The following is a 22344-nucleotide window of genomic DNA, read 5'->3' on the forward strand; positions in this document are numbered from 1 at the left end:
CACCTTGTTATGGGGTCAGCTAACTATTCGCTTTTAAAGCTCTCTCAAAGGTCAAAACGTTACAAATATTTTGTAAATTAATTAAAATTCTCAACTGTCTGCGAGAGCAAACCTAAAATAAACAAAACGAAATTAAGGCAAAAAGCGCCAGCAGGCTTACCATAATTACATGCAGCAGTCAGAGAAAAAGTGTATAGCCCAAAAGAAAGAAGCTTCTCATTTTACACCCAAATAGACAGAGTTGCCTGTTTAACATGCAGACCTAACACAGGGAAGAACTTTACTTACCAGTTGAGGAGGAGGAAATTAGAGGAAGCTCCAACAAAGAAAACTTTAGATACTTATTTCGTGTTTAAAAACCAACTCGAGTTCTTCTTGTCTGCCTGCCTGAAGCGAAGACACATATCGATGAGATGTACAGAAATTTTCACATGCTTCTACCATACTTCTATGTCTAACATTCATGTCATGCAATGTCATTGAGGTTGAAGGAAAAAGAAACAACAGAAAACCGAGTACCCAACTATGTTGCCATGTCAGGTAGTCGGAGGAGGTAAACCTAACGTGAACTTTTAAGTGATTAAATGGACTTGATATGTCAAACAATTTGGTTTCAATTACCACAGAAAACGTTCTACAGCTGATTATAAAAATATATTGCTCATAAACTGTATACAAATATATAAAGGACAAGGATAAAAGTATATGTATTAAACGAAAGCGAATTAACTTCACCTATTTTATAAACCTCTTATGCCCCTATTGTTAAACAGACTCAAAGCCACTTAATTGCATTTACAAACATGAGATGGAATAGTTTAAAACGTAAATTAACTAAAAGGTTAATTATTTAGTTGGCTACAAAGTAAATTATGTGTGCTTAAACCGTAAAAAATAATATGAACTGTTGAAAATTATTAAATTAAAATTCATTTGAAAATTTAATGCGAAATTCCAATCAATAATTTATTTAACACTTATGAACGATTAAAATTTCAAATATATTTTTGATCAGCAGTCCTCGGTAAATAAGTTGTCTAAGTGACTCCGTCATTTGGCTAGTGTATGGATGTAGTTTTCGTCTAAGCCGAAGGCCTTAGTTGCCAGTTCTCGTAAAATATGGTTATGGTCTGGAGCAATGCAAACTTATCCAAGACTGCTAAAAGTATACAGTGGAAAATTTTTAATGTGGTCTCTTATTTAGCGGATTTGTTGACATACCCGAAGCTAGCCTTTTGGCTCTTCACCTACGCGGGCATATTGGGATCAGTTGTTTCCTCATTTGATTCACAAGGCTTTGAATGACCAATTATTGGCTTTTAACGTTCCCTGTCAAGGATATCCGTGGTAATCAAACAATTTTATTTAATGCAAAAAACCTTTTCTTTCTTATTAAAGAGAGAGACGTTTTTGGTTGCTACAAACTAGAGTAACTCTTTATTGTAATACATATTTTAGGGAACGAAGTTTTATACACATTACAATAATTATAAATGACTCTTGGCTCTTAGATAGTCAAACGGTTGGACTTCTTTTACACCTTGTTATGAGTCGTTTTTGAAATGGGCTTTGTGAGATAGGTAAACCCGTTTTGAGCCACGTTTATGCTAACGCATTTCACTTTGCATAACTAAAAGTTGATTTCTCTCGCTTGAACTCAAAAGTGTTTCCCAGAAAGCTAATTCATAGAAACTTTTTGGCAGAATTTTTATGTTGTATTCTGTAGGATCAGCTGGTGTGTCCTTCTCCGACTTCTCTTCTGTATTGTGCGAGTGTGTGTGTGTGTGTGGTTGCTCCTTTCGTTCTTGTGGGCAAATACTTCATAACAAGTTTGATGCAACTTTTAAACATTTACGCCATTTTTACGTGTACGTGACAACGCATGCCAAACGTAAAAGTTAACTCCAGACACAAGCCCAAACATCCACACACACACACACACATTGACTTCTTGTGGAAGGATGATTCACTTTTTGGGTTCTTTAATTGCAACCAAGCGGGTGATTATTTTTTGAAAGTTTTCTCCCACTTGCCTTTTTTTCTTTCAGTTTCTGGTCATGTTAAAAGGTTTTTCCCAGAGCACACACACATAAATAAAAAATAAATAAAGAAATCACAAATGCATTGCACGTATTTATTAAATTCCGTTTGCACCGTTTTTGGGAGTTTCCGAAACTTTTCCATCAGTTTGTCTGCCTGTATGTGTAAGTGTTTGTGTGTTGGCCCTGAAGCCTTTGTATGTGATTCTGTGTTGAAAATTGGTTTTGCATAGCAATCAAATCGCGTTCTGCCACGGGCATCATCAAGTCATCACCATAATCACCGACAGCCAATGAGAAATATTTTAATGCCGCTTATTGTATTTGAATTATTGAATCAATAATTTATGCCATAACTTATTTGTTCACAGTCTTCTTTCTCCGCCCCTCTTTCCTCTTTTACTACTTTTTTTGGCATCCTCTTTAAAGCACGTAACATCATTTAGACTTAATGGTGGGTAATTTTATTATATCAATAAGATTTTAGTCAAATTTGGTTTTGGAAAGGAACATTTTTGGAACAAATAAGAGCAACACAAAGGTCTATTAACTAAGCAACGAGAAAACTCCATTGATTATACATAAAATAAATATACAACTTATGCGAGAGATGCAGCTGAAAATTTATAACTACATGCAAATTGTTAACTCACTTACTTTAAGTTTATAGTTTCTTTAAAACTCCCCCCTTCATATTTCCTAAATATCAATATATTGTACGTACCTATTATGTGGCAAGTGCCACATAAGTATGTACTATCCTCTTGGACGGCTTTCAGATTTTTGGCACTTTCAGCACTATCTAAAAGTTAGACATTTGCGTAACTCTATTGTTGAAGATCCTTTCATACTCCATGTGCTTTTTTCATACCATTTACCAAATTAGTTCTTGAGTTTCATAACACTCTCATTTACGTCTTCCATGTCATTTCAATTCTGCTTGCTAGATAAGCAATGATCTGACAAGCATTGTTAGTCTGAAGTTTGGTTAACCACTGTAGGAGAAAGGAGGGATCTTCTTTGTTATCCTTGATATTATGTATTACCTGATGCCAACTTTACTAAGAAAGCTGTCCTTTTTTGGCTTCAGGATATGTATAAGTAGTCAAGCACGGTTAATAGGTTAATAGGAATATACACAAGTAGTTAACTTGGGTTAAGTGGTTTAACTTTAAGACCACTTTGTCGTGTTTTATCCAACTCTTCCAAGTCATTGAATTAACAAATACAGAGCAGCTGCAATTAAACTTATTTCATTTCCTTCAGGGCATTCCAAAGTCAATGACCTATTTTAACCTGTGGTAATTTATTTCTCAAGCACTTCAAATTAACTTGCATAAATCATTCAGTTTCATGTCGTTAATTAAAATTCAATGTATGAAATGGCAACATCTGACTGAAAATAATAAACAAATACAAGAAGTGCTGACATTTGCTACTCATTCAACGGTGTGAGTGTTCATTTGACAATTTCATTTCATTTGATTTCATAATTAAATTTTGTTAAAATAAATGAAAATTGGAAAAGTTTTCTGCGGCAGCTGGAACATATCAATTAGAAAGTTAACAAAAGACAAGACAAGCTAACAACAGAGATGGGATGATGAGATGAACTCGTCTTAAAATCCTGCTAAAAATGAAAATTGCTGACTTCAGCAGGTTCCAGGTGCGGATGACAGGAATTTATAGTAGATACATGTGTGTACATACATACAGACTGTTCTCTCTATGGGTCACAATTTAAGATTTCAATCAAAATCAAGTCAATTTAGGCTAACATCTAAATACGTTTTCTTATGCCATGCAATCAGCACAAGAAAAGGAAACCCAGGAAACCCATATCTAACTATCTCTTTCGATCCGACCACAATGTTGCTGGTTGGTTCTGGGTGTTGGCCACTAACAAATGTGCAATCAGTCAGCGACTTCAGCAGCAGCAGCAGCAGAAACAACAACAACACTTCGAGTATCATTTTGTCAACGGTTGAATCAGCTTTGCTTCTCCCTTCTAGCCATGTGTTGAAGTACGTTTGCCTCAAAGCAAATCTTATAAATAAGCCCGAGCTGGCAAATCCTGGCAACAAAATGATGGAAAGAAAAAAAACCTCCCCACCAACGAACCCAACGTTCGCTGCAGAGGACAAAGAGAAACCAGTTGGTTGAAAATTTGCATTTGATATACATTCGCTTGCATCCATGCCAAAAAAACAGTGGGTCACAAAAGTATTTTGCACTTACATGTGATAAGTGTGATACCTAAAGAGTGAATGTACCATGAGCAAATGCTTTTCTTTGCTAATTTGTTTATCTGCTTACTTAAAAGGTTTTATTATGCTGATATCAGTAGTAAAATCGTTCGATTCGATTTCGAAATTGATTTCAAGAATGCCCAGAAGCATCTTCACAGAGTGAGTCCTGTTGGAAAAGTCAAAAAGTTTAATATTAATAGTAAAAATAATAATTTTTTTGTTAACGATAAACTTTTTGAACATACTGTGTTCTGTTTTCTTTCATGGCTTGTCAGATCAGGCTTAAGAACAAGCCCCACACACACGCACACCCACAGACACACACACATAGCACACCACACAGCAAAAACTTACCATGCAAGTGTAAATGTGCATGAAATACAACGAGAAACAGGATGAAGGAGTGCTAAAAAGAGGCAAGGAGGGTGAATGAATGGGTTAAGAGGACGACTTTGCAGTTTCGTGCATTAACACGCACGCACAGAGCTTATACACACACACACACACATGTACCAGAACATATACATACATAGTGTCATCCGTTGCGTAGACAAAACGCACTGTGAATACGGAATTGGTGACCCCTTCCTGTGCCTCTGTCGCTGATTCTGTGCTCCTTTGTCCATGTTGCAGTTTATGTCCATGTTGTGTGTTCCTGTGACCTGGCTTTGTGTTTCCCTTCTTTTCCCTTTTTATCACTAAAAACAAGAAAAAACAAAGGGTAGCACAGGATAAGCTCGAATTGGGCAAATTATGCATGCACAACGTATTCAAAAGTTGGTTAAAACAATTACGGTTCGGCTCAGTTCGGTTCGGTTCTCTTAGTCCCCGTCGTCAACCTCGCCAAATCCTTTACCAAGTTTAGTATAGTATAACTCTGGCCGCATAGAAAGGCTTATGCAAGCGCCAGGAAAAAGAGGGAGAGAGAGTGGAAGCGATTGTAACTGTAACTGCGGTGGCGGCGCCTAATGATATGCAATAGTTTCTCGCTACAGCTAACCAAAATGCCACTAATGGAAGTAACTTGAGTGTAAATTCAAAAGCGGATTGCGGCGCTCTAATCCGGCAGTTAAATTATTTATTCTGCATTTGTCTTTTGGTAATGTTAGCCTGATGTCTCCGACCTTCCCAACCAACGTCCCTCGCATGCTTGTTGACACAGACTGTGGGAGCTCACAACCTTGATGACTGTCATCTGTGGCAGCCTAGTTAAAGAAGCATCGAACCCGAAACTTTATCTCCTCCTTCTCCTAACCCCATTCCATGAAAATTTTGTATGGAAATTTCGTTCATTTTAATGGCATTCTGTCGTCCTGTTGTTGTGTCGTTCGGTTGCTTTGCCTGGTTGCCATTTTTCGTTCGTTGTGCATTTTAAAACAATTACGCGGTTTCGTATTTGACACTGGCTTTCATTTGCATTCACATTCACATTCACATTGTTTCAGTCTATTTTCGATTTCGATTTTGGTTTTGCTTTTACGTTTACGGATTGCAGTTGCTCTTTTTCATCGTCATCGTCGTCGTCGTCGTCGTTGTCGATTACGCCAGACTTAACAATACGTGGAATTAAGCGAATTTCCTCTTTTCATTACTTGAAAATTGAATTGGGTTTGGCCATGGCATGGCACACACTTCACACACTCATATGCATAGGTTTATTGGCTTCAGCAGCCAGCTAAGAACTTAATTGAAGGTTTGGTAGCAAATCACTTTGGTAATGAAAAATTGAAAAGGTAAAGGTAGCAAATAGAGATGAATGGAGACTGTCTGTACGAGAGATTTCAGTTGAGTTGCATTTAGAAAACGTTTAGAAATTCACTCTAAATGATTTTCCTCCCTAGGAAGCATGCGGCAAGACTGGAATAGCTTTTTGGTGGGCTTAATGTATGTTTGTGTGGCACAATTTTTGGTTATATTTCATGGGGTGATTTGTGGACTTAGCATAAATACGGCTACGACCTCAGAGACAAAGCAATGATAAATCACAGTACGAAAGCAGAACGATAGAGCCGATGCTAGAGCTTAGGGATATGACTTTTTTCCCTCACCGAAAGTTAATAAAGAACCTTGGCACCAAAACAAATGACTGAGAACAGTTTTACGTGTTGTTTTTTCTGTTCTTTTCTTTTACCTCTACCCGCTTTGCTCTTCTTTTTAAAGGCAAAAACAACACTAGTCTTAGTCATAGGTCCCTTTGGTAGAGGTTTATATTTTCTATATTTGGTAGTTCCTTATGTTGTTGTTGTATGCAAACATTTCTCAATGTCAGAGGGAGAAAGCTGACATCAACGTCATTCAGACCAAAGGCAGAGGCAAAAGCCAAGTTAAGACAGTCGGCGGAGTTTTTTTCGTCTTTTTGGTTGCTGATTTATTGCAATAGAAAGAGACATACGCAAAATGGAAGGCAGACAGACAAGCAGCAGAAGCAACAACCGCAACACAGACGAATTCATCCAATTATCCTCTGTAAAGTTCCATTATGTCACTGTGCCAATTTTCGCGTCCCCATATTGACGTTGAAATTGTTGGCATTTTGTTCCTTTTTTGGTTGGATGGTTCTTTTGCCTCGATGTCATCATCATCATCATCATATCCTGCCAGTTTCGGCTCCGCTTTACTCGGCTGATAAATTGTCAACGCGTCGGCGTGGCTTTCACATGTTTTGACTTGATTATGGCATAACAAATTGTCGCCATTTTGCATTTCGGTCGGAAACTGAAACCGAAATGCGGAAATGCGAAACTATATTTAAGAAAAGCAATAAACTTAACCCGACTTGCTGGGGGTTATTGTGGTCTTGATCAAAATAATCTAATAGAAATTAAAGAAATTAAGAATTTAAGAATTTAAAAAGGTCATGGAGAAATGTTAATTATTATTTTGGGTTTATGACATCAAGTCGACATATTAATTTTGGAGCCCTTAAACCTTTTTCGTATTCTCACCTACTTTTTTAAAACTTTGTGTATTTCGTTACCTGTCTCTTGCAGCACTGCAATGGACTTAAAGACTGGCTCATTACTTGTAGCGCCCGCTGTGAAGAACTCAAGCTGCTCCCATCCGCGCTATTCGGGACACAATTTTATTGTTCACATTGGCATTGCCGAGACCATCGAGGCTGTTCTCATTTTAGTGCTTACCCTGGGGGTAATTGGGGCCAACTGTTTGGTCATTTTTGTTATCAATAATCGTCGATATGCCGCCTACATACATCAACAGGTGAGTGTCTATACAGACAATGAATGAATGGGTGCGAATTTAGGTGAATGCATTTATGTGACAACAAAAGTACATCCGCCCCTACAATCGGTTTATCCTTTTAGCCACGCTATCTGCTCACATCGTTGGCCCTGAATGACCTGACAATTGGTTTACTAATTACACCGTTTGGACTAATGCCGGCATTGTTTCATTGTTGGCCATATGGAGAGATCTTCTGTCAGATACAGGTGAGTAACCCAACTAAGTAATGTGATAATTTCAAGGCATTACAAGACCATTAATTCACGGTTTCTGTTGTGGCTAATTAAATTATCGCAATAATGTAGGCAATAAAACTGGGATAGACAGGCTTATTGTTCCACAGTAAGTCCCTGTGTGTGCCCGGGAATTGTGTGTGAAAGTTTAAGTGACTGTGAAAATTACATAAAGTAGGGATGATGCCACATGATGGCTTGTATTGTTTGGCTTTGACTCTTAACGAGTATATGAAGTTCAAGATCGTATTTAGCAAGTCATTTGGATTGAAGAAAGTGCTTTATTATGGTATTTTGCGATTAGGTTTTATAAGTTTGTTTTTGTCTGAAGTCTTACTAACAAATATTTAGTATAAATTTAAGGTTCAGTGACTTGTAAGACAATAAAGGATTGAAAGTTGACTCTCCCCAGGACTCAAGAATTATTAAAGAGAGGCGTGTAATTCCAGCTAGTAAACCTGCATAGTTGACTAAAATTCCATTCTGAGCTTTTGTTTAACCTAGATAACAAAAAAAATATATCTCAATTATCTAAAAGTTTGTATAAATAAAAACGCCAGTATGAAAAAAAAACAGAAAGAAAAGAAAACTAGGATGCAGAGAGATTGGAGGGAAATGCAACGCCATGAAAATTTTTATTAAAACAATTTTTGATTAGATTTTTGCAAGCGAACGTCAAAAATGGGCTCAACGCTCAAACAATAAACGGATGGGTTTGGGGAGAGGCTATTGTGGTTTGAAGGCGGGGCGGGGAGGGGAGAGCTGGTGCAATCAGTCTCGTGTTGAAACTATTAAATTTGCAGCCCTGTCTAACTAACGAAACCATTTCCTTTTCTCTCTCTCTATCTCTTCGCTGGACCAGGCCTTGTTGCGCGGAGCTCTCTCACAGCAAAGCGCCGTTATTCTTGTCTGCATGGCTGTGGATAGATATATGTGTGCATTGCATCCGCGACGATATTACCAACACTCCAGCAAAAAGGTAAGTGTATTCCATCTATCAAGTGTTCTGTAGATACATAGATAGAGATAGCTATTTACATATGTCGATAAGACACGTTTTGGGTGACACAATTTCAGATAAGCAAATTTAACCCAGAAATAGAGAAGGACGGCGATAAACAATAGGTCTGGGTGGAAGAGGGCGGAGCGCCCGCCTCCTAAGCGTAATGGCATAAAATCACGCGCCAATAAAATCGGCAATACAACAACAGCAGCGACAGCGACAACAACAACAAGGACGAGGACGAATAGCAGCCAATTACGCAGAGATAAATAAGGATAATGGGCTGTAAGCTCTTTGGCAGTCATTAAACAAGCAGAAAGAGCTCAGAAAACAGAAGAAAAAAACCAAAATAAAGTATGAAAACAAAGCAAAGCGCCCAACAACAGATGAAGAATGAAAAAGCAGAGCAAGCAAAAAACTAAAGAAAAAAAAATGGGCAGGAAAATAAAATCACAGAGGGAGAAGAGCAGGTCGGATAAAAAAATCGTATAAACATTCGAAAAGAGTATAAAATAAAGATAAAAAGCAAAGCGTACTGGACGAAGAGAAGTCCAGATACTTTTTTTTGGTTCGTTCTGTTTACTTTCACGCGCGCATTGACTCTAACTAAATGCGACGACCACAGCAAAAGTCCTTTGGCCAGGCAGGACCGGGAGTCCTGAATCCAGGCAAAGGCAGGGAAATGAAGCGTCACCACGCCCACGGAAACCGCAAGCAGGCAAAGAGATGCCGCAAACGAGCTGCCACTCCCTGTCTCTATCTCTATCTATTTCACCTCCCTCTTCCCCCACATACACTGGCACACACACTGGCGCTTACATCATAATTTATGGTCCCAACAAACATTTCATGCAGCTTCCAAAAAGAGAACCGGGAAAAACATTTTTTAGTAGGAAGTGGAAAGAAATAATTTTAAGGTCGGACAGCGGAACCTCACATATAAACATACAGAGGAAAAAAGGACGAAATTAAGTAATGAGCCGCAAGTAGTCATTTTTCTTGGGACATTTGTGTTGAAATTTAAAAATCTATATTATCCAGTGGCAATTTAACAAAATCGGCAAAGCGATTAAGGAATTAAGGAATATTGAGTGTTCTTACAATTAGTCTTATTAATTTGTTATATTTTTTGTGGTCTTTCCATAAACTTGTCATCAGAGGAAAGTTGACCCATGAACTAAGGGGAGAACAGAACTTCCAAGCCAACTCTTAACTAAGGATTAAAGTATGTCCGATTGCCGATCTTTTGGGATTTCCATTGTTTTTGAATATTTTCTCCAAGTAGCTTTAACTTTTTAGCTTCAGCACTTAGCTCGATTTAGAATGCTCAATCAACATTAAGCCCCCAAAGCATTATAACAATAAACCTATTTGATTATTTCACAAAAAATAAGTATTTAAGTGAAAATTTAAACCCGAGACCTATGCAAAATATACACACAATGCACTTAACTCCCATAATGGGCCTTCAAAGATAAGTGTTTTACTTAACAATTTAAGGGACCTATTAATCGATTTTCGTTGGCATTTGCATATGTACATATGTATGTATGGTTGAGAATCTCCTTTTATACATACATAAGCTCATGCCACATAGAGCCAACAAATTATTGCAGACACAAAAATCCACAAAAAAGAAGAAGAAGAACAAACAAATTTACATACATATAAAGTTTACGCATTCGGTTTTAAAAGACTACGCCCTACGCCACCACTGACCCCCTTACGTATCGAAAGTTAATGGCCAAACACAACAGAGAAACTAGGAAAAAAAGGAGCATATCCTGTCTACATTCATACATATGTATATCTATGTATATATAACTTACGCCCCGTTACTCTAATATTTCGAGACGGGCCCTGCAAAGAAAAAGAATAAAACAAAAAATTGAGGCCATTCGCGCGAATTTGGCACAAACAGCGACTGCCACGCCCCATTTGTAATAAAGTGTAGACTGTCGAAAATTAATAAATGGATGCTGGATGTTGGATGCTGCAGCTGCTGCTCCTCCAACTCCCATTCCCAAAGGCACTCAACGTCGAGATAAAGGCTTTAAAAAACGAAAACTTTTAACTTTCGTTTATTATAGATATGGTTTAGGCACTGGTGGCCCTTTTAACTGCCATAAATTGCAACTCATTTGCTGTTGAAGAAAACGTGTAATTTATGTTTTTTAATTTATGACGGCACAAAAACTTGGTAAAGTATGAACACCAACGGAAATGCAATACAACGCCGACATTACAACAGAATCTTGGATGGTGTAGACGAAGTTTTGCTACATTTCCTCGACTTTAACTTAAACAAATAGTTGTGCTTCTTATTGATGGCTCATTTCGAAAGTTTATTCACACAATGTGACCTGAGAGGTTGCCAAAAAATGTAAGAAACCTCGCGAAAGCAAAGGAACCGTTTGATTTTTGAACTTCATATTAACTTAAGGGTGTTTTTGTAATAATATGGAAACCAATTCAAATTCATGACATTAATTTAAAAAAAAACATCAAAATTTTGTTGTATTTATTGAGGAACTAAACACCTGATAGATTCATAAGTTTATTTATTTTCATTTATGTATATGTAAAATAAATATTGTTCACCCTCGATCCTCAAGGACTATCACAACTTTCTGATTACGCTAAGTTGACCCTCGAGAAAATATGCGAAATTGTGTTTCAAATGACGGCAATTCGATTGATTAAAAACTTTAATTTAATAAAGTAAATTTCTGTTTCCAAAAGCCGGAAACCGATTGAAAATCGAGCAAAATGTTTTACTTCAGAAGAAACAAATCAACTGCATCTTTATTATGCATGCCTTCACATCGTCCATGTCAGGGATGTTGTCAAGAGCAGAGACGTTACTCAAATTAAGTTTAAATGAAATAGTCTACATTCATTGAGACGGGAGAGTCGGGGGGAAAGAAAAACGAGCGAGGAAATATGTAGAGCTGTTAGTCTGATACAAAAATATGAGAAATATGCATATATGAATGCGGAATATATTTCACATTGTGGGCATTTGGCTTCTGTCTGGAATATCATCTGCCATCAAATATTCATGGAATTGTTTTTCCGTGTTATTCCATCCATCCTGCGCCCCAACTGTTTGCCTAGTGCCAGTTTAAGTTGTACAATATAAACATAATGGCGTAAATTAAATAAATAATAAAAGATACCAAGCGTAGAGTGAAACATTTTCTTTTCCTTTTTTTTTCTAGTTGTGGCTTTTGGTTGAGACATTTCTGCATTGTTCAAGAGCCTTTCACAGTCAGTCAGTCAGTCAGCCAGCCAGTCAGTTAGTTGGTTAGTTAGTTAGTCAGTCAGTCAGTTATGGAAACCCTCGCAAAATGTTGCAGTTTTCTGTAAATGTATTTCACTATATCTATATCTCAGTGTCTCTGTAACACTTACTGTGCATAGTTGTGTTTGGCTCCTCCGTCTGTGTTGTCCTTTTTGGTTGGCTTTGCCTCAATGTTTTCAACGTAATCAAAAGTTTTTAATTCCATTTGCTGGTTCGAGTTTTGCCTTTTTTCGACCAAAAAGTGTGTGAGTCTCTTAGTTTTTCCGTTTGTTTGTCTGTTTGTTTGTGTATTTTTAATTTTTTTTTTATTTTTGTTGTTACAAAATATTTTGTGAAAGTTGCGGCTATAAGGTGCTGCAGTCGTTTGATGTCCTCACCCCTTAACTTTGCCTCATGGCATTTATTTTAAAGACAATTACCTTAAAGTATTCAACAAACCAGAGGAAAATTAAGTTTAATGTACTTTAAAGTAAGCAGATGAGTTACTTGGCCATATTAGAATACATTCGATGTGATAAAAAAGTGTTCTATGCGAGGGAACTTCCTTCTTCTCTGTCTGAAAAATTTCACTTTTTTGCATTTTTGTGGTGAGTCCAGATGCACCTGTCAAATGTGAATTAAAAAACTAATTTTAATGACTTTCAGACTTATTAAACTGTCCTGGTAGATTCGAATTTATGTAGTCCTGAGCACATATGTATAATTGTTGTTTTATTTTAGAGATTTAAATCATAATTGTTTTAGTCGATTTCAGCATTTGCCAAATAAATGAACAGCTACTTAAGGCAAAGAAGGGAATTTGCCACAATTTAATGTACAATTGTTAATTCTGAATACATTTCCTTCTGCTAATGACTCCAACACGTTTCTGGAAATTATAGTTAGAAACCTTTTACATTCAATTATGAAATGCTGCAGTGGCCATTTACAGAATGATTAGGTGCTTTTGTGGAGGGGGAAACATTAGATAACATAGAAATGCATTTTTGATTGGTAATTATACAAAATTGAGAGCAACAGCAGCCACCTAGTTTGTCAGTAGGTAAATCCCTTGCATCTAAGTCCCTTGAATTCCACATCACTCATAAATCAAACAACAGCTGGGGGTAAAATTTTACTGACCGAGCAAGGAGCTGACCAAACAATACAGCAACAACAAGAATAGCAAAACTGAACCACAAGTTGAAGTAAACTACAGAATTTCATGTTTTCTAATTTACAGGGCTGTGTGGCCATTTTGAGCTTAACGTGGATTATCAGTCTGACGGTGTTCGGTTTTCTTGTACTACCCAAAGGTAAGTCCAACACACAATGCAGCTGCTCATTTACGTGACTATCTATATGCATATAAACTTATATTATATATGCATGTACATTTATAAATGCAGGTTACTATTTCAACCACACGGGTCTAATGGCATGCGAGCCATTCTATAGTAAACCCTCGTATCGGATTTTATCGACATGTGCCCTATACTTTCCCACCACCATGGTACTGATGTACTGTTATGGCTCCAGTTTTCATATGAGTCGATTTCGCCTAAATGATCCAACAATGCCATTGACGGCGGCTGTCCATCATCCGCATCCTCATCCCCATCCGGCTCAGCAGCAGCACCAGCAACAGCAACAACAGCAGCAGCTGCAACATCATCTCTTCGGACAAGGTAGCGGTAGCCATGGGCATTCACATCATCCGCATCATCATCATCATCATGGACCACCAGTTATGAACCATCTGAGCATGGCCATGGGCATGGGTCTGGTCGGCATGCCCAACATGACAAATAAGATTACCAAAAAGGTGAGGCAAAGTAGTGCAGACTGGAGGAAACGCTTAAAATTTCATTTAATTACATTGTTAAATGCCTTGCAAATGTTATTACAGATTGTGCCCATCCAGGAGAAGAATTCAAGTGGCTCCACATCACGTTCCATGGCGGCCATATCATTGGGATTCATTGTTATGGTCACACCATGGACCATTCAAGAGATTGTCACCGCATGCACTGGCTCCAAGGCAAGTAGTTTTGATTTTTGCACATTTCACTCATTCTTCCTTCTCCTCCGTTCTGCACAACGTGGCGCATACGTAATCAGTTTGCTTATATTGCTCATACTACACGTCTGCCTCATAAGCATTGATTTCTACAAGTTGTTTTTCTTTTTGCTACCGTTTGTTGTTGTTTATTTTCAAGACTCCCCTCCCAGCAATACATTTTCTCATTTTCGTGTGTGTGTGTGTGTGTGTGTGTGTGTTTGTTGCAGTTGCCTCCATTCTTGGATTTCTTGGTCACTTGGACAGCCCTGAGCAACAGCCTGTGGAACCCGTTCATGTACTGGCTACTGAATTCCGATTTTCGTCGTCTTAGCCGTCAATTGATGCCCAACAAAGTGAGTAAATTTGATTTCAATTTTCATTTTCCCAATTGGCATAGTTCGATTTTTCAATGTTCTAGACAGAATTTTCTTTCCCTTTTTTATAATTTTTTTTTTATATTGGTTGAGCTGTTAGTTATTTGGCATTCGTTTTGATGATGGCGAATTGAATTTCAACTTGTTAGAGTTGCTTTTTAGTTATTTTAATTTATTATTATTATTAATTTTCATTTTGTGAAGTACAGATTTATAAAATTAAACCAACAGAGTAGTGTTCTTCCCTTGTAGTGGGTACAGGATTTGTTAGAAGGAGACCTAATAAAGCATTTTCATTCTTGGTCAGTATAAAAAGCAAAGTCAAAGTATTTTCACTTCATTTAGGTGCTAAGAGAATTAGTCTTTACGAAATACCTCTTCGAATAGCAAATGGTTAATTCCTTACAAATAAATATGAACTATTTTCAAGTTTTCCTCGTCGTAGATCCACTCCTGACTACTCTTTCACTATATGATCTTGTATAGCATACTGTCTGTAGCATTGATTGATTGATTTGCTGCTGGTTTCACTCTTGACTCTCGAGCCTCGACCATTGACCCTGATTTCTGCATCTCTTTCTGTCCCACTCATACTTTCGAGGATTTTATCTTTTGAGTTGAAATTTTCAACCAAAAAACACACACAAAATGCTGTTCACTTGCAGCTTAGGTTACTTTGTTTTGTGCAACATTTTGTAGAGTGGGCAGGTTGGGGGAGGGAATAACGAATGATTCTAATCTCATAAATCCCACCAACAAAAAAGGTGGAAGCTGAACTGAGCGCTGTGTTTCTGGCTGTGTGTTTCGAACAACAACTATGCAAACGCATAGTGAAAAGTGATTTTGAATTATGAAAGAGAAAATCCAATGCGGCATGCAGCCCCTCCCTACGCCTCCGCCCACAGCATTCGGCCCTGTGGCCATTCGCTAGAGTGCAGTCAAGTTGTATGATTTACTTCCTGAAGAGCTCACCCAAAAACAAAAACTCGTACAAGTGCAGGCCATTTGGCTATTTGTAGATTTATGATGGTGGATTTTGTGCGTATCATGAGGAAATGGGAATTTAAAATGCTTATTAATTTTTGTTTGAACAGCGCAAAACTAAAAGTTGAATTTATGTGTCGTTGCAGTGTTTTCCCCATGAGGATACGCCCGAACACAAATCAGCCTGTTGTCACATCAATGCAAACGATTTCGAAATCACAACACTTCCGATGCCCCCAGAACCGCCGGCATCTCGGCCACCAGGACAGACCCAGAGTAGTGGAACTTCTGCCGGAGGAGGAGCGGTGGGTGGCATTGGTACCACTATTGGCGGCTCTGTACTTGGCATTTGTGCTCGTTCTCGCGCAAATAGTTTGAGTCGCAGCGCCTCTCAATACATTAGAGGAACTCTCACTGGCGTAGGCGGTCACGCTCATACCCATCCACAGTCCCAGGCTAATGCCACTGCCAACAGTGATGCTTATGCCACCATGCGCCCCGATATCGAAGGTCTCAGTGAGAAGTATTGGGGTGAAATTCTAGAGCGAACAGTCAGTTCGGGCAATCTTAGTGCCATGCAAAAGAATTTCCCCATACATTATCCGCATTATCAGATGCATCACCCACAGCATCAAATGCCGGCACACTCAATGCATCATCAGCAGGTGGTACATCATCAAATACATCAGCCGCAACAACATCAAACGACGTCGTTCAGTAAACATAGTGATCTGCACCTAAATCTGGGGCAAGAGGCCACAGCTGCAGAATTAAGTAAATTTTCCAACTCGGAGCCAAAGCTATGTGAGCATCTCTTTCACGATGCGAATTGTGCCAAAAGTAAGGCGGCAGCTGCCAATTTGGTGGCAAGTGGGGGCGCTGATATATCCAACAAATTGGCTGCTGGTCGTAGTATTCCGGATATTTAGTACGCAGAGGACGTTATACTCGCCAATAGTCAGATGGCTCGTAAATGTTTACATCATCCATTGCATCAGCAAGCATCAGGAGGCAACAAGAGCGCGAAGACTATTTTTGGACATGGTCATGGTCATCATCATGGCGTCATGGGCGGCAGTTTGCGACTGAATAGGATTCGGGTTGCCTGTCATAGTCCACCACCAACAATGCCAACAGATGCAACTACAGCATTGCCATTAGCCGAGTACCGAAAGTAAGGGAACGAGAAAAATTGGTAGAAGCAAAAAACCGAGTGAAAAGTCGAGCGGGTCTAACCACAGTTGAGTGCATGTCAGTCTATCTATAAGATTCATAGGTCATTTGAGTGTGTGTCTATGTATGTGTGTGTGTGCGTGTGTGTGTCTAAATATATTTGTATTATCCCAAAGTAAAATCTATCCGAAAGCAAAAATTCAATGATTAACCATAGTTATAGCTTGAATCAAACACTTTACTTTAATCAATGTCTAAGCTAGAAACAAAAAATCTAAATCCGAATCAAATCCTAACTTTTGTGATTGTCAAGAATTTAAATGAGTTGATGTGTTTTGTGTGTAATTGTAACAAAAAAAAAAAAAAAACCAAAAATCAATGTTAAAAAATAATCAAAACAAAATTAATAATTAAAAGTAACAGTTAACTGAATGTAAATTCAAAATGAATTTTAGTTTAGACTAAATATATATACATGAATATATGTATACCGAAACCAAATATTAGATATGTACTTAAAACAATATAGTATATATATGAAACCCATTTAGTATAGTATAAAAAATATGCCACCAAGCAATTCGAAAAGAATGTTTCAAATACAAAAGGAAAACCAAAAAATATATATATGAAATAAATTTAAAATAAATCAAATATCAATTGGATATTGCTATCATATTTATTTAAAATTTTGTCCCCACTCTCTCTCTCTCTCACTCAATTTCTCTCTCACCATCTCTCTCTCTCTCTCTTTCGTCCTTCCTTTCTGTCACTCTGCCAAGTCAATTTAATGGCAATTACATTGAAACCAATTCAAAAAAAAAACAAACAAAATGACCCATAACAAAAATAACAACAAAAAGAAATCTCAATTACACAAACAAATAGAAAAAACAGATGGGAATGAGTGCAAAAAACGCATTAAGAAAAAGCGAATAAACCTAAATAAATTAAAAATTATTCAAATTTGATTTTTTATATGCCAAAACGAGATGACAAAAATGCAAATTAATTTCGCATACGGCGGCACTTTGGAAGAAAACGCGCCAAACGAACACAAAAGTTTAAAAACTAATTTTCACAAAACAATTTTCAGAAGCCATACCCGAAAATGCCACCGAGCTCCCTCTCTCAGCTTCCCTCTCCCAATCCCCCTTCAAAGTCAAGGCATTGAGCGCCAACAGTCCCCAAGGGAAGGAGACGCGAGACGGTTCACAAACTTGTCCCGAATGCGAGGAAATAATGCACACTGGGACCATCAGAGAAATCTCAACTAGATAAAATGTATTTATCCGTACATAATGATTATTCAAAGCCACAATTATTCGACCATTACTTTATTTTGATTTCATTGTAATTAATTTTATCCCATTCCCAACCCATTGCATGCTTGGGGTTAAGAGTTAGTCTTGCTCAACCCTGTACCACTGTGCGACATGGGTTTCTTTGGCCAATTTGAATCTCAATCTGAACCTGAATGTGAATTTGAGTTTGGAATCACATTTTTCTCGCTTTTTTCCTCTCGCGGGTTGGTGCTGTTTTTTCATTTGCTGTTTTCATTTTTTGGTGATCCCTTGGACTAAAAATTACACGCTCTGCTGCATTTTGTAACAATAATCGCCGGTGTTTGCTGCCCAGTGGATTTTGGCCACCATATTCACGCCCTGTAATTTTTCGGTGGCAAATAAAAGAAACTTTTCGTATGAAAGCCAAGTTTCAAGTCTGGTCTGGTCTGATCTCTCGCCCATCTACTCCCATATCTTGTGTTTTTCTTTCTTGATTCGCATTTGTTGGCCATCTGAGAGGAAGTTTTTTTTCACCGGATGGCATGAGAATTGTAGTTGTAATTGGAGAATTTGACTCCTTGCACCAATTGGTTGGGCTCCTCTTGGCCAGGCCACTAAGATTTTTGCCTAATTTGATTAAACAGGCCAAAAAGAAGGCACTAATTGGGGTTTATCTAATTGCGGCAAAGGCAAAACTTTTGGTCATCACATTCAGGATGGATGGCAAATTGGAATTGGGGCAAAGTCAAAAGGATTCTGTGTGAGTGAAAAATGAAAATGTTTAAGCACTTGACTTGAGCTTGAATAATTAGCTTTTATGAGACAATCGTATTTTATTTTAAACAACAATTTTTAAATGGATTTTAAATTGGTTAAACAAATAATTATATTCAAAGGCTGTATAAACTTTACTCAGATTATTTTTTAGATTTTAACTTTTTGCACTTCTTCAAGAAGATTCTATAATAAGATTCTATAATCATATGCAAAAACGAGTGACCTCTCACTCTGAACTAATTGTATGAAGAATTAATAATCTTCATATTGCTGATCTTCTATTTAACGAAAATATTCTCTTTGCAACTTTTGCGATTTATAATTAGCAGTAGGCGTTGCCAATTACTTTTACAAAAATCAAGTTAAGCTACACAAATCACTGAAATTCAATGCAACTTATTTCAACTTAGAGATTAGTGGCTATATTATTTACCCTTGCAGATTTCGATTCAACAATTATTATATGACTTAGCTAAGTTTATGTTCTAAACAATAACATGGAGAAACAGAGGCACCGACGTTCCTTGACCAAGCCCTTGCGTCCTGTGGTGATATCGGCCAAACGCTTTAATGACATACAGTCGAGATCAAGGCATGAGAAGAAACTGGCCCAATTGGCAGCCATCGAAGAGGAACGTCGTTATAGACAATATCTAAAAGAGGGTAACGATCATCTGTGCAGTTTATTCAAGGAAAATATTTTGAAACGTAAAGCCGAGGCAGAGGCGACAATAGAGTACCAAATACCCGAGGCAGACCAACAGCAGGAGAATGAGTCCAAATTGCTACAAGATCATTTGCGTAGGGAGCGGATTGTGCGAGCCAATAAAATGCTGGAACAACTGAAACCCGGACCAAGAGCCGTACATCAGGCATTGCTGCAGAGCGATTTAATCCATCAGAGACATTACAACGAGGCTGTTAATCGAGAGATTGCTCAAGCAGCCGCCGATCAGCAGAAGCTGGACGAACAACAATGTCCCGAGATATTGATACCCTTTACCAAAGCCACTGAGGCCGAAGTGGTGGCACAGGAGAAGGCCAAAGTGCAGACATTCCGTAATGATCTGATGCGTGATTTGCAGAAAAGATGCCGACGTAAGTATGAGACCCGCTTGCAAGAGCTTTGCGAGGGTGCCATGGAAAGAGTACAATGCCAAGGCATAATAAACGAACAGGAAAAGGCAGCTAAGGAATTGAGGGCACGCCGACATGATTTTGGTCGCAAAGCCTACAAAGAGGCCCTCAAAGAGAAGGCAGAAAGGGCCGAACGTAAGTATTAGGAGGCAAATACCCTTTCCATCCATTAAGTTTCTACTTTTAGATGAGCGAGTTTGCGATGCGATTGATGACCGTCGAAACTGTGTCTATCTGGTGGCTAGTCGGAATCTAAGTTCACGCTACAACACCCATGTGAAGCAGATACGAGCCGATCAAATAGCCGCTAGAGAGGCTCGAGCTGTGCGTGTTTGTCAAATGCAACAAGCCAAAAAACGGCAGGCTGATGAAAGAACACACGTTGAGGAAGATCGTTATGAATTCGAGGTCAATGTCGATGAAGAACGTCGCCAATGTGAGATAAAAGAATTAGCAAGGCAGCGCAAAGCCTATCAACTGGAAGAACAACGATTGGCCAGAGAGAAACGCCAACATGAAGAAGAAATTAAACGTTTTGAGCTTGCGAGACGTTTAAAGAACTCCGAGGCCAATAGGCAATTCAATATACTAGAAGAATGTAATCAGGAAAAGATCAAGAGCGATTTACGTAAGACTCTTTACAGCCAGCGAGACGAGTTCATGGAGCAACGTCGTCTCGAACTGATGCGCATTAGTGACTGTAATGACGACCAGTATCTACAGGATGATAAGAACTTTTTTGCCCAGGCGGTAGATGTCATGGAGAAATCTCGTGAAGTCGGTCGTCCTGTCTATCCCATAGCCATGGCTGCAGAACGTTATAGACGGGAGAATAATCTAGATTTGCGTCCCGAGTCAAAGGTGGTTAGGCGTAGTAAATTGCGGGACTATTGCTGGCCTGGTTTTGTCTCAAAGGCAGATATGGCCTATCGTAAATACGAGCAGCGCGAAAAGTGCCAAGAGGCCATGGAGCACGATCGTCATCAGATCTACTGCAATGCAATTAAGATACAGAAAATGGCATCGGTCGAGAGACCCTATAAACCTTGCGTTTCAACATGTCCCATCAAATGTTTTCGTGAAAATAATTTGCAACCCAATAGTAAAGTGGATTTCGTGAAGTGCACAGAAGAAGGACCGCCACCTGTGCCGCCAGTGGATACATATCCTCCGGCAAACGTTAGGCTCTCCGATGCAAAATGTAAAATGATAAGTGTGGTGCGCAAAGTTCTTAATGGATTGAAAATTGAAGAAAATCCGCCTACACCAGGCCCACCTCAACCACACAAGGACAAGGTCGATGTACTTGTACCTGTCCCAATTTCAATTCAGGTCTCATCGAATCCTGCGCCCAGTGGGGAACCAGAAGAGAAAGTTACTTCCAAAAAAGAAAAGCAAAGGCAAATCAAAACCTGCAGAGACTCTTAAAAGTGGTTTCAGTGGTGGTCCAGCGCCTGGTCAAGATCAGCCGGCCGATATTCCGGATCCCAAAGGAACATGGGGCAAAGGTCCACTGAAGGCGCTGCCCCCTCCAAAGCAGCCTACCAAACGTCCAAGTGGTTTCACAGGTGGTCCACTTCCCGGACAAAATCGTACCGCAGATGTGCCCAATCCCAAAGGGAAATGGGGCGATGGGCCCTTAAGGACTCAACCCATTCAAGCTCAACAGCCGACCAAGCGTCCAAGTGGATTTACAGGTGGTCCACTTCCTGGTCAAAATCGCCCAGCTGGAATTCCAAATCCTAAAGGCACTTGGGGTGATGGTCCTCTAAAGGCCCAAACTACCAAGCCCGCTCAAACTGGACCAGCTACTGGACAAAATCATTCTACAGGCATTCGACAAGCCCAAATAATCATTCGCACTGGACCCTTGAAGAGTTTACTCCTTCAAACAGTTCAATCTGCCAAGCGTCTCTCAGGCATTACAGTTCAAGTGCCAGGACCAAATCGTGCAGCTGATATTGCCAATCAGAATGGAAATTCGAGTAAAAGACCAGTGAGAGTCCAAGCCACTCACTATGCACAGCCAGCAAGGCGTCCCAGCGCTTTTGCAGGAGGACCGCCTGCTGGACAAAACGTGCCTGCACCTATACCAAATCCAAAAGGAACTTGGGGATCTGGTTCATTGCAGCAGGCAGCCACACAATTCGAAAAAAAGCGATAAAACACCGCTAAAAACGAAAAAAGGCCAACCAATTTGCAAAATTTACGTTTCAATTCCTCTATTTATATCGATGTTTATCCCTTTCTTGAGTCAGCAAATATATAAAATAGAAAATCAAAATGAGACGTAAAGAGGGTAGGTAAAACCACACAACCCACAACGGGCAGAAAAAGGAATCATTGGTAGACTATGACGACGCCATGGCACAGACAGCACAGGAAATGACGTTAATGGTTTTTTAAAAGCACTTAAACTTGGCGCAAAAGTTTTTTTTCCATTCTTTCTCTCGACTTCCATTTGCCAGGGTCCAGGCAAGGGTCGCTTGCTTGCAACCCTT

General features: G+C 38.9%; 2 protein-coding genes across 3 annotated transcripts in view; both read left to right on the plus strand.

Moving 5' to 3' along the window:
- Window positions 1-16999, plus strand: part of LOC137576868 (5-hydroxytryptamine receptor 1A) — a 50730-nt gene extending 33731 nt beyond the window's left edge. Inside the window, exons 2-9 of one of the 2 annotated variants that reach the window (XM_068290200.1) lie at window positions 7279-7507; window positions 7612-7737; window positions 8627-8743; window positions 13294-13366; window positions 13460-13875; window positions 13960-14091; window positions 14340-14465; window positions 15617-16999. In XM_068290200.1, coding sequence (XP_068146301.1) covers window positions 7286-7507; window positions 7612-7737; window positions 8627-8743; window positions 13294-13366; window positions 13460-13875; window positions 13960-14091; window positions 14340-14465; window positions 15617-16399 — 1995 coding nt within the window. In that variant the 5' untranslated portion in view covers window positions 7279-7285 and the 3' untranslated portion in view covers window positions 16400-16999. The remainder of the gene's footprint in view (window positions 1-7278; window positions 7508-7611; window positions 7738-8626; window positions 8744-13293; window positions 13367-13459; window positions 13876-13959; window positions 14092-14339; window positions 14466-15616) is intronic. The other variant, XM_068290201.1, reaches the window with a different exon arrangement.
- Window positions 17000-19046: 2047 nt separating this feature from the next.
- Crtp (Caldesmon-related protein) lies at window positions 19047-22127 on the plus strand. Its single transcript, XM_068289985.1, is given in 3 exon segments — window positions 19047-19978; window positions 20031-21230; window positions 21232-22127. Coding segments are annotated over 3 exon segments (2751 nt in total). The 5' UTR covers window positions 19047-19203; the 3' UTR covers window positions 22008-22127.
- Window positions 22128-22344: the final 217 nt, after the last annotated feature.

The sequence above is a fragment of the Drosophila tropicalis genome, unplaced genomic scaffold (genome assembly GCF_018151085.1).
Source record: "Drosophila tropicalis isolate 14030-0801.00 unplaced genomic scaffold, ASM1815108v1 contig_593, whole genome shotgun sequence".
In the NCBI taxonomy this organism is placed as follows: Eukaryota; Metazoa; Arthropoda; class Insecta; order Diptera; family Drosophilidae; genus Drosophila; species Drosophila tropicalis.